The 13,205-nt window shown below is 42.7% G+C and overlaps 1 protein-coding gene across 2 annotated transcripts in view; it reads right to left on the reverse strand.

Moving 5' to 3' along the window:
- Positions 1-10,356: 10,356 nt before the first annotated feature.
- Positions 10,357-13,205, reverse strand: part of PIEZO2 (piezo type mechanosensitive ion channel component 2) — a 294,412-nt gene continuing 291,563 nt past the window's right edge. For both annotated transcript variants that reach the window (XM_050321408.1, XM_050321398.1), the window contains one exon: positions 10,357-12,715. In XM_050321408.1, the coding sequence (XP_050177365.1) occupies positions 12,463-12,715 (253 nt within the window). In that variant the 3' untranslated portion in view covers positions 10,357-12,462. The remainder of the gene's footprint in view (positions 12,716-13,205) is intronic.

Raw genomic sequence — 13,205 nt, forward strand, 5'->3', positions numbered from 1 at the left:
GGTCGGTGCTTTGGGACGTTATTGCTACCGACTGGCAGCTGGACAACTTGTGTCTCATGAAGAAATTTCTCTGCCATTTCAGACTTGGTTTTGTTCTGACTTAGGGTGAGGCGCACAGCTCCAAGAGTTTTATGGGACAGGCATGCCATAAAAAGCTGAAGGCCAAAAATAATTTTTTCCCCTCTCCCTCTTTTCACCTCCTACCTTCCAAGGCAATATTCACAAAGGGCAGGGAAAAGAAGGGAGAGGCATGAGAAGACTGTCAGAAAGAGAAGTGGCTGTAAAACTTTCGGGGAATGTGCTGCAGCATCTGGTTTGGTTGCTAAGTCCTGAAGCATTTAATCAGTAATAAAGCTTCACTCAAACATTGTTTTTGACAGAACTGTAACTCCTGTTGAAAACTGCTCTTGGACATTTTATCAGACGTAATCAGCACATGGACAGACTGAAAAAGTAATGCGTACATCCTAAATGCAACCAACACTCTCTGCAGGAATGAAGTTTGAAGAAATAACTCTTCCCCAGGAGGTGGAGGTAGTGTGTTGCAGACATCTTTAAAAACAGATGCCTGATGTGGTCAGGGAGAGAGAAATTAAGTAGAATAATTTTGCAGCTAGAGGTTAGACTCTGATAACCGTTAGAGCACAAAGCAGAACCCAGAAGCAAGGACCACAGGACCAGTCCGGGTTTGAAAGTACCTCTTGAGGTCTCAGGGGCAATCCCTCTCCAGGCAGTACTCAGGACAGCTTGGGGCTGTCTGGCTGAGTCTCAAATGTCTGTAAGGACAGAGATCCTCCATGTTTCTTGCATCTTGTAGATTAAAAAAAAACAAATTCTCATATTTACTGGGAATCTTGTGTGTTAAGACTTATGCGTGCTGCCTCTTGTCTCATCACAGTGCACCTTGAAGAAGAGTTTGGCTCCATCCTCTATAAAGCCACTTATTAAGTAGTTGAAGATGGCAAGTAGCTGTCCCTTTAACCACCCCAGGTCTCTCTGCCTATTCTCACTTGTTTTCTAACACTGTTTAATGATTCATATTGCTTCCAGAGACTAGATCTAGGGTAAGGAGACAGCAGTAAATGTAGGTTTGCCCCATAAGCTGGATCCCAGTGAGGAGCTTGGGGAATGCCAGCAGAGGAAGGAGAGTTTGTGGGAGGAAGGGTATTATGAAAAGAGTGTGGAGACTCCTGTTTTAGACCTGTGGACTGATCACATAAACATTTCCTATGGCCTGGAACTGAATGGAACTTAAAGTTGATAGTAAAAGTCTGGAAATTCGTGTTAGTGATCACTGCTGGAATGAGTCAGATCTTATGCTTTATAAAATGTTCTTAACAAATGCAGTACTGTCATGCTTCATAGCTATCCTTTCTGTAGAGGTCTGGGGTTTTTTTTCCTGGTGCAGATGTTTTTCAGGAAGGGTGCGTGATGGAGGGCCAGGTCTATAACAGTGTACCAGTAGAAACAGCTTACTCACTGACTACAATGGCTCAGTCAGGCTTTTGATCCTCTTTTTAAACTGTTTCTCTGCAGCTGTTATCATTACAGAAGGTGGTCCTATGGACAGGGCAATGGGCTTGTGCAGCAGGTACTGGGAGTTCTACTCTTCGTGTTTGCTGATTTGTAACTGTTTGTTGAGACAGGGTTTCCTTTCCCTCTTTAGGTGATGTCATTAAACTACACCTTATACCCACAGTAGGAGAAGGGGAACCTGAGTCAAGAGAAGGGGAACCAGAGTTCTTCAGCCTCTCTGGTGGTGTCTGCCTATCTGAAAGTTGAGTGCATCTGGACTAAGGTCTGCCTTCCTTCAGTCTCAGTGCATTCGTGGTGGTGCTGTTGGCTGCCACAGCAAAGCTGTACACCACACTTTCCTCCACAGCATCTGTAGGATTAAGAAAGGACAGATGCAGTGCAGAGACCTTGTCAGCTATGTGTATATGCAGCTGCATTTGGTTCCTCTAATAGCCATCCCCACCTCACCCTCTCTAAAGCTCTTGCCCCTCCAATTTCCTCTTTACTACTGCCTCTTTTTTTGTGGAGCTTGTATGAGTTTGGGGTTATATACACAAAAATTGATGGGTTTCATCTGTAGGTTGAATTCAACTATGGTCCATGGGAAGCAGGTTTTTGAAAGTCGTAAACTAGAGTGTTGTCTTAGGCTGAGTCACAGTGTTTGAATCCTGGTGAAGTGCAGTCAGATCGTGTTGTGGATAAGGAACAACAGTGTTTGATCTATTTTGATCCATCCTGATAGGTCTCATAAGTACAAGCTGGGAAGACTGATGAGATGAAAAAAAGCTTCAGTTCATACTCAGCAGCAAGATGCAGTGCACTGAGAGCTGGCTAACCTCTCTGCTCTGTGGGCCTTCCAGATGTAATGGTGAAGGAGGAATGCTTTTGGAAATAGGTGTCGCCAACTGAAACAGAAAACACATTTCTGTAAACACCAGTGGTTGAATTTAAATTTTTTTTCTCAGAATTGCTTTTTTTGTTGTTGTTTTTTCTTTAACAATCCCTCATGTCTGGTCACCCTTGCATCATTTTTCCATATTACCTGTTGCCATAGTATTCAACAAATTATGCCAGCGTGATTTGAAATGAGTGAAATTGCACATTGCTGTGTGTTTAAGTTGGACAGTGAGAATATAATGTAAAGCTGCACCAAACATTTAAACTAGCAGGGATGAGAACTGCATTTGAGTGAGGATATTCACATACACAGATTTAGGTCTATCCTTTAGCTCCCTCATTTAGCACTTAGGCCTCTTGCATGGTCAGTGGAGAGAGATGCCCTAATTCATGCATGATCTTCTTTGTCTTCAACCATAGCATGAACATAAGTATTAAGTCATATGTTCTTTTCTTCCTCAGCCCATGTCTGAGTGTAGTCATGATCTGTGCTGCTGCAAATGACTAAAGCATCTCTTCAACAAGTGAGCTAGCAGAATACATGTGTGTGTGTTTCTTTTATCTTCTGGATATCATATTGAACTGTAGCCCTAAATGCAAACACACTTATAGTCTTTTCTTGCCTGTGTGACCCATACAAATATTTACAAGATGAAGTGTTGTAGTAAATGAAGGCTTGCAACTGTTTAAATGTTGAATAGTTCTGGTGGGAGCCAGTTCATGACTAGTATGGAAAAACTTCAAAATTGGTACATCCTCTACAGAGCCAGTTTAGAGGAGTTAATTCCTCTGCATGTTTCATTGTACTCACTCAGCTCCTGACTTGCACAGCAGAAAAGCTCTTTCCTGAGTCACTGACCTGTAGGATAAGTTTGCCCCCTCTCAGGTTGGTTGTGTAGACAGCTTGCTTCCCCAAATCCCTTTATTCCTGTAGATCACACTCTTGTAGATGTGAGTGAAGGAAAGCTCAGTGAGCTGTGCTGAACTGCAAGGAAATGCTCAGAAGCAGCTGGCTGGGATGATGCCTTCTTCACTACTCTGTATGCCTTGCTCTTTACTTCATGTCAAGGAGCTTGTGCCCAGTGCATGGATGTCAGTAAGACTGGCCACAGGCAAAAAGGACTGAAAGAAGGTGAACTAACTACATAAATCCCACAGCCCTGGAGGAATGGCTGTGGAGTCTGTCTAGGCAAAACAATCAGGAGAAATATTCAACAAAGTACTAAGGACATGAGCTATTGCTAAGGACACACCACGAGCTAATTACCAGGTGGTCTAAGTACTGTAAAAGAAAGAACTCAGAGAGATAAACATCAAAAGGATGATTTAAAAAACCATCTGAAATGCATTTTGTCTCCTTGCTCACAGACAAAACCTTCAGTCATTTTGTTTTGTATCACTGTACTTTTTACTGTGTTAAACTTCCTCACCTCTTTCTAAAAAGAGACCCCTAGTCTCTAAAAAGACACCCCTAGTGTCTTGTACTAGGGTGGGAGTACAACTGTGGCATTCCAAAGATGAACCTTTGGTCTATCACTCCCCATGCCTCATGCCAGGTGCAGTAGTGGGAGCCTGCCTATGCAAGGCAGCGTTTGTGGTGGGAGATGGGCTGGAACCACTGGGCAGGAGGATGGGCTCACTGGTGTTGGGAGCTCTGCATCAGGGCCCTGGCAGCTGTGAACTCAAGCAGATTTTAAGGGATCTGAGGTGTGGCATGCGTGAGAAGACTTGATGACAAAGGATGGAGCCCAGCAGTAAAAGCCACATTGTTCTCATTAGTCAGGAAGAAGAGAACAAGCCGAGTCAAGCCATGCAAAAATGACAATTTTTGACTCTAGGGGCCCCCTTGAAGCAGTCTTAACTATATACTTTGTTTATTTTATTTGTCCAGCAAAGCAATTGGTAGACAGAAGCATTCCATGAGGTTTTTTTCTCATCTAACTATTTGTTCCTTAATCTGTTTTCTTTTTTCTTTTTTTCCCTTCTCCTTTGAATAACAAGGCCACAGTCAGTGGCCTGTCCCCAGCCTCGGTTAAAACAGGGAGAATTTTATAGCTGGATGTTAACGCACTGCCTTGACCTCCAAATTTCAGACTCTACAATGTATTTAGAGATGTCAGCTGAGAGGGTTCATAAATACTTTGCTGCATTACCTCATCCTTGCTTCCACAACATTAAAAGTGTGCTTTCCCTGGATGTTTGTTACAGGAGCCTGATGGTCACATTGCCGTGAGCCGTCTGTGTCTGCTGGCGGCTCCCTCTTCCGCCCCAGCACCGACCACAGGAGGCAGTGGCTTGAAATATTAATGAGAGCTAATGCGGCAGAACTGTGTGACTGGAAAAGGCACACACTCACAAATACACGTGCACAGAGGCACTATGTCCATTTATGTGTGCGTTCGATGTACACACTGCTGATATCTGAACGTACAAGACCAAATGCTAAAGCAGGCATTAGCTGGCATCCAGCAATACAGCAGTGTGCACCCCAGCACAGCTGGCCTGCCTCAGGCCCTGTGAAGGAGTCAGATTCCTCACACTAAGAGCAGATCCCCTCTGAAAAATGATACCACCTCATCAAAACCTTTGAAGGAGGTTTGGGTTGCAACCACAGCACCGAGAGCTTTACACTAAGAGGAGAATCTCATGTGTTCAGTTGTGGTGCCTTATGTTTAGCCATGACAAAGAAATTAAAGGATCGTGTGCCACCTTGCTAGTGAGGAGAGATAGGAACAGATGGTAACAATACATCTGAGCTCTGTGTGATTTGTGTCCCTTTAAATAACCAGTGCTGGTTTGGGTTCATGATCTGGTGAGTCTAGAGCTTGGGCTGGGGCAGGATTAGGATTTGCATTTCATGTATTTTGTTGGTCACGAAGCATACAAGTAATTTCTGCATATTGAGGAGGAAGGAAGCTGTTTTCCTTCATACATGAATTATCCCTCAGTTATTCTTGAGCAAGGTAAGCCTGCAGGTCCCCTGATCATCAGTCATTCTCCAACTAGTCTTCTCCATAGCAAAAAGATTGTTTTCACTAGATTTCTGCTTTAATAGCAGTTCTAAATATCAGTCAGTACAATTGGCCTTGGGAGGTGCTTGTCAGGCCAGGAGAAGCAATGAGAAGTGGTTGGCAGCCCACTTGCGAGGCTTTCTACTTGTGCAGCACATCCCTCACACAAATCTTGAAGTTATGTTGTTAATGATTTCTCATACCATGAACTTCATCAACTTGAAACATCTTGAACTTGAAATAACTTGAAACTTCAAAGAGTCTCACTGAATGATTCTGAATACTTATTTCTCCTCCATCTCTTTTTCTGCTGTCCTATGTGTCTACCTTAACACTTAATGTGCCCTAAAAAAATGTGTAGCCCTTCAGCACAGTGGGGCAGGTCTGTACTGCACTTGTAGCTCTGGCTCCCTTGGCCACTAAACAGGGAATTTGCCTTTCCTGTTGCATGCTCACAGATTGCTTTTCTTTTGCTTTCTCCAAGCTTTTAATAAAGTATTAGATTTCCTCTGGTTTCCTTCCTCTCAAGAAAGAAACAACAAAATCTGATCTAAAATAGCCCATATGCACCCAGAGTAGAAATGCTGTTTAAATATCGCATGATGCCACACAGACCAGCAGCAGTTTTATCTATTTATTTATATTTTTATATCAATTGCCTGGGGATTAACCAGTTTAGCAAATCAGGGAAAACTGCAAGAGCTTCAATTACACAAACAGCGGGAGCCAAACCATTTGCCCTGTTCCTGCATGCAACTGGGATTTCTGGGATGCCTGGTGCTACAGCACTGGATGAGTTGTCAGAGCAGCTGTCCTTGCATTGACTTACAAACTCACACCACTGGGTACGTAAGAACACGCGGGTTTCTAAACAGAGCCAAGGAAAATGTACAGCAGCTTCTGTAACCTGAAATCTGCTTCTCCTCCTGCTTTATGGAGTTATGCCTTGACTATTGACGGGCAGAACAAGAGAGTTAATGCATTCATAGGCTAGGAGAGAAAACCAGCAGGTTACTTTTTCCCCTACAGTCTGGGGTTGATTCTGCTATCCTGTAGTAAAGAGATGAAAGGTTTTGTTTTGTCCCTTAGAATGGCTTAAGATAAAGTAGTGGCCAATATAAATGCTGTATTTCAGGTACATGTCAATTTAAACCATGTCTTGGGAGCAGAGTCTTAGCTTTTGCTTGGAGAAGCCTGCCCAGCCATTGCTCCTACCATGAAATTCAACAAAAAATTCCTCAAGAAAAACCCTTTGATAAGTGAAGGGTTTTTTTCCTCATTTTTCAGTGAAAACCAAAGTGAGAGAATTCATTGAAACTCCTGTTTCTCTTTGCAGGCACTGATCACACAACTCTAACGCTGACGTGGTTATAGTGCAGAGGCATGTGACCACAGGCTATGCTGTGGCTGGGAACTGCTCCTGCCCCAGACTGGTCTCTGCCTCACCCCCTGGCACCAGGCTAAGGTCAGGCTGACACCAGGGCAAGTCCTGAGTGAGACATGGCTTTTTACCAAGGTTCACCCCCTCGATCTAACTATTTTGTGAACTTCTTAGTTTTTATTGTGAGTATAAGCTACTATTGAGGCACCTCTTGGAGCTGAAGTACAAGAGTTCATTTGTGGCTGTGGCTGTGGCTGTGGCCGCCCATCCTGAACCCTCAATATTCACAGACTGCTGATATGTGAGCACTTTGACTTTGAGTGGTGTCTCTTTAAGCAACGTAACCAGATAATTGATGGGAGTGGCATACGACTGAAACTTCAGTACATATGACTTCAATTCCTTGGCCATACCATTTTCCTCACCTCTGAAAATACAATCTGTTTGAAATAAGAAAAAATTTTTATTGAATTTTCAGTCAGCTCCCTGTCACCTTACAATCAGGTGGTAAAATTCCTACAGGCTTCACATGGGTGTGCCCGCTCTGCCTTGTCTATTAGTGCAGCGTTGGCTAGACAGGAATAAATGGCCTGTGTTCAACAACAGGGATCACTGACAGAAATCCAGGGTGATGCTCACCACTATCAGATGGTTGCTGTAAGAGCTTTTGTAGCCAAAACACAATTTTCACAATGTAGTGGAAAAGCGAAATCTTGGTGCTGTGAATCAGGGCTGCCAAACCTGAGGCTACAGAAAACTGCATCATCTTCCATTTAATGCTTGATGCTGCAGGAACCACCTGGGTTTTCTAGGAGAAGGGCACTATGAGAACCTGTTTTCTGTCAATATAGTGCTGATCTTTTACCTCTCTGGCTAATGAGTCCTGCCTCCCACAGAGGCAAAGTATCACCTCACTTTTTAGTGCACCAGAACACTGAGTTAAAAAAAGAGTAGCTGCTTCAGTTTATAAGGTGAGTTTGTGGGAAGGTGAGGAAACATTCAGCTCTGGCTCTCGTGCTTCTGCTCCGGCCACTTGGCTGTGTGCCCTTTTCCCATGCAGGAGTGAAACTGAGGAAGACACTGCTGAGGGCTCCATCCTCAGGTAGGATAATTAGCATTTATGTATTTAGTTTCAAGAGAGGATGGTAATTAAGGACACATTGCTGTGGTAACAGTACACAGAGAATTATGGATTTTCTGTCTTCTGATATGGGCTGCTGTGTAGGAGAACCAAAAATTGGGCACCCATAAATAAAATAAAGAGAGCAGCCACAACTGTGTGGTGTACAGCAAAGGCAATGGAAGCTGCAAGTGCCCTCTAGGAACAGATCCTAGGGACAATTGCACCTTTGGCACCTTATTTCATGTAAGAGAGTAGGCTTTTGTGCAGAGGAATTCTGTGCAGAAGCAGTGAGGTTGGGTAGTTGCTGATGTCCTGATGCAGCATCTCAGTGACATTTACTGAAACAAACCTCTGCGTGCTTTCCAGGCAGCAGCAGCTCCTCTGGGAGCTCAAGCATTTCAGAGAGAGCATGAAGGAATCAGCTAAAATCTCTTCACAGGCTCCTGGCTCTCACTGAAAGTGAAGCTCTTGCACAAAAGTGATGCCTCAGTGCTCAAGAGATGCTTCAAACACTTATTGGACTATTCAAACACTTACTGGAGTATTCATGCAAGTTACGAAGGATTCACAATTGTAAGGGTGCCAGAATTAGACCTCATCAGATTTGGCCTCCTTCCTCCATGGACCTTGAAGAAAGGTCATGACACTCTTTCCTGAAGAAGTATGTCCTCTGCCAGCACCTGGAAAGCAGCATTCCTGCCACCTAAATAGAGGAAAAGTACTCTCTGGTAAATATGTGCTGTATTAACCACAGTCCTATTAAGAGGTGGTAACTACAGCAATCACAGTCCAAGTGCCCAACCATCTCAGGGCTGATGAAAAGTTAAAGCATGTTGTTAAGTGCACTGTCCAAATGCCTCTTAAACACTGACAGATTTGGACTCCCTCAGAAGCCTGTTCCAGTGTTTGGCTACCCTCTCAGTAAAGAAATGCTTCCTAACATCGATTCTGAACCTGCCCGGATGGATGCAGCTTTTAAACTGCAACTTCTGTGTAAACACGAAAATACCAGTTCCTATAAGGAACTTTATTTAAGTCTGACCTGGTAAGCTTCTAAACTGTTATCTAATCCCATCCCTCCAATTCAATTCATGTATACAGTTAAGGGCTTATATTATCATCTTGTGAGCCATAATTTCTTGATTACAAGGGTGGAAGAGGGAAAACTGGAATTTTCCCTGGCAGTGCTTACCTCCGAAAAAATTGGACACAGGGGCTTACTAAGGTAGGTTTGATGTACTACACTGGGTCTGTAGTACCTGATGACTTTATTCTTACACTTTGGAGGTGGCTGTCAAAGCAGCCAAAATACTGTCTTTAGTAAGCTACAGTATCTCTGTCAGAATCCTAAAATCATGGCATAATTCAGGTTGTAAGAGACCTTAGGAGGCTTCAGGTCAAACCTCTCATGCAAAGCATGGTCACTTAACAACAGGTTGCTCAGCCAAGTTTTGAAAACTTCCAAGGCTGAAGATGCCACAGCTTCTCTAGGAACTTGCTCCAGCGTTTGACTGTTCTCATGATAAAAATAATTTTCCTTCTCCCTTGTTGCAGCTTGTGTCTGTTGCCTCTTAATCTATCATGCAGCACTGCAGAGTTTGGCTCCACCTTTTCTACACCTCACCAATAAGCTCTCCCCTTGAACTCCTCCTTTTCAAGGCTGAAAAAGCCCAGCTGCTCCAGCCCCTCCTCCAATGTTGTGACCTCCTGCTGCCTGGCAGGCTCAGTCCAGTTTGTCAGTATCTTTCTTGCATTGGAGACCCCAAACCTGCATGGAATTCTCCCGATGTGGTCTCACAAGTGCTGAAAAGAGAGGACTTATAATTTCCTTTGGCTTTCAGCTGTGCTCTTGCAAATACAGCCCACTATGCTGTTGGTTTTCTTTGCCTCAAGGGTACATTGCTCATACACATGCAATTCCCACCCCTGGTAATGGCTCTTTTTGTTGTAAAGCTGTCCCCAAGCCACCTACCTAGTCTGAATTGCTGCAAGGAGTTAGTCTGCCTCAGAGGCAGGACTTTACTTCATTTGTCTTAGTTGATGAAGTACCTGGCAGATAATTTCTCCAGTATCCTGAGATCTGCCTTTAAAGGAAGTCCTGCCCTCCAGGTACTAATTGCCCACCCCATGTCCCAGGAGGGCAGCTGACATATTTCCACAAAGCTCCCCAGACACAGGTTTGGTGAAACAAATTTGCTGAAAGTGCACTCTGTTGTGTCCTCCAGGTTGTTAATAAACATGTTAGATGGTACTGGCCCCAGCATTGACCACCTAGAATGTGGGCTGCCAGTTCAACTTTATCTGGACAGCTGGTCAGGATGGTCAAAGGATGGTCATCAGCAGTACACTTTTCACCTGTTGTAGGTAGCTACCCAGTCCATGTCAGTGATTTGACTATAAGTTGTTTTTTAAGAAAATAAATAAAAAACCCAACAGAAGAATCCTTTTATTTTCAAAGGTTGATCAATCCATGAAAGAAAGAGCAGCACATTTCTGCAAAGCCCAAATAACTACAGCTCATTCCAAAGACAGATTTTTTCTCACCAGAAAGGAAGTGCCTGTTAAAGAGAAGGAACCAGGAAGGGAGCCAGGACCAACTAGGGCCAGTGTGGTTCTGCTGGCTGGTACCTTTAGAAATACATGACACCCTTCACACTTCTCCTTCCAGTGTTGCTTTCCTTAAAATCACTGAACATCCAGGTGAGGATCCATCTAAGCACAAAGGACATTTTAACATCCCTGGAGACCATGTCAGGGCTGACCTGTATATTTTGATTTTCATTCACAGGACCTATAGAAGAAACGGAGCAGAACTCTCCAGGGGGGAATGCTGCCTGGCTGTATGAGCAGCCACCTTTCCATTACACTTTGGAGGAAATCTGGTTGTTTTCCAGTGAGTTCCAGTCACCAAATTATTTTATTGTTACAATATCATAAAGCGATTTTTATTTTGTGCACTTCAAGGTGCTCAAAACATTATTTTTCACAGTATAGAATGGATGAGACAGCTTTTGTCATGGAAGCACTCAGCAGAGTATGTTTCAACTTCATTTTAGTTGTGCTGTTTTATGAAGTTCTGCAGTACAATGTGCCAGCAAATTATGTTAGTTTTAGTTTCTTTCCGGTGATTAACTAATCATTCATACAATAAATAGCAGCTAACTACAAGAAAGAGATTTATTTGTCACAGAGTTAGAAGAATGTCAAACTCTTCCCATTTCATGTAAAAAGACAGAGGAAAAATACTTCTAAAATGACTTTGCAACATGTGCTTTATTTTAAGTCATTACTGAATCAAAACTACACAGTATACCCTTTTAACATACCCTACCCACTCAGTGATTTTTTTTCTCAATATTTTTTAAACATGGAATGAAACCTACACTGCAATTGTAAATTTTCATGCTACAATGTTCTCTAATGAGCCATTTGTGTCACTAAGAAGAGTAATTTAAGGAAATGGCCATTTTTCAAGCTCATATGTCTGTGTTTGGGAACCTAAAAAAAAAAACCCGTCTCGGATGTAAAAATGTGACTTGGAATATGTAAACATTTTCATATACCTGAAACACTGGAAGAAGAATATCAGCTAACAGCAAAACAACAGTTGCCTTAAATCATTGAAATGGGAAAAAGCATGTCATGGGGAGCAGAGAGAAGCACACACTATTCAGTCTTTAAAGGGTTATAAGAAATGAAGTTGCTCATTAGGTCATTGAATTCACTTTCTTTTCTCAGCTAATGGAAAGCAATAACTTTGAAGAGAATGGCCCAGCAGAACACCCCAAAAATTCACCGTAATTATTCTAGCCATTAGTTAATCTTGACAAAGTGTCAAGTTTTCAGTTGCTTTTTTTTTCCTGAGAAGAGTCATTGATGTTTGGTGGAAATGTCTCCTGTGACTGTACAAATAAAATAAGGCATTTGAACAGATTGTTACTTGTTTTCTTTTTGCTAACAGAGGCTTGTCCACAGTGTCCTTTGTACATCAAAACCTCTGCTTTTCTACAAATGGGTGTGGCTAGAATGTCTTCAGATCCCAGTGCGGCCCTGGGTCTTGGGTGTCCTGAAGGCTAGTCAGTGTCCCATTACTGTAGCTTGAAAGTCAGTGATGTACAACAGCATATTGCACAATCCAAACTGTATGGCTCCAGAAAGGGTTAAGAAGGTACACTGGAGTCATCTGTCGGTTCACTCCCTTCATTTCTTTTTTAAGTTGTAATGGTTGTCTGGAAAATTAAGTCAGCCAGACAAAGATGCAAACTTTTTGTTGATTAAATTACAAAGCAGTCCCCAGACTGTAGAGGAGTGGCACATTAAAACCAACAAATCATTCAATCTTCCTCACTGTTGATCCTTAATTCGAAAGGCAGCATGGATTCCTAAGGCCGTAGCTTCCAGGATTCCTTCAGTGAAAAATCATTGCTACCCAACTATAAAAGGCTTAGCTCTTAAGAGAATATTGTGCTTTTTTTTTCTTTTTCCTTTAAAATTCAGATTAAATCAACTTGATTTGCAGTGTGACACCAAAGAGATCAATTAGTTTTTTCCCTAGTCCACTTGATCATGGTCTCTGGTGAGCGATACAGGAATATTAGTTTGGCGTACAGGTCTTCTTCTAGTTCCAGTTCTCCAGTCTCTCGCACTAAGAAAATGTCAGTACACAACTTCAAGATTCGGTCTACATTGGGTAGCTCCTCAAACATGATGGAGTGAGAGATCCCACTGAAAAATTCACGAACAAACTTCCCTATCACCAGGACAACTGAAGCATATAGTCCCATAATGCTGAAAAAAAAGAAAGAAAGAGTTCAAATCATGCCTTGAAAAAGGGTCAGCCAAGTGTGAGGAAGCTCATCTACATAAGTGTAGTCTGTCAGCTGGGTGAACATTATCTTCTAATTAGGATCTTGTTTTTGCTGTGCTGCAGGATGAAGGAAAGTAAGGTCTTTCAAACATCACAGAAATATGGAAACATAAACTAGCTGAGGCTGCTGACTTAAATGGTTTAACTCCAGTTGCTGAAGGTCTCATGTCCTGTCTGCTACAGCTTGGAAGTCACAACTGCCACAACTTGGGAAATCTGACAACAGCTGACTGCTAAAGGCAGATAATCTGTCTGGTTTCATATGTAGTATTTTTTATTAAAATTACGTAATACATATGTATTACGTACATATGTACGTGGTATGTACCTGGTGACAAACTAACGTTTACCTGTCCTCCCTGATAATCCTCCTATGGGCAGTTCCTGGGAATGTACAGTCTCCTTCCTTCC

Source organism: Myiozetetes cayanensis, unplaced genomic scaffold (assembly GCF_022539395.1).
Source record: "Myiozetetes cayanensis isolate MyiCay16 unplaced genomic scaffold, myiCay2020 scf1, whole genome shotgun sequence".
NCBI classification, from domain to species: Eukaryota; Metazoa; Chordata; class Aves; order Passeriformes; family Tyrannidae; genus Myiozetetes; species Myiozetetes cayanensis.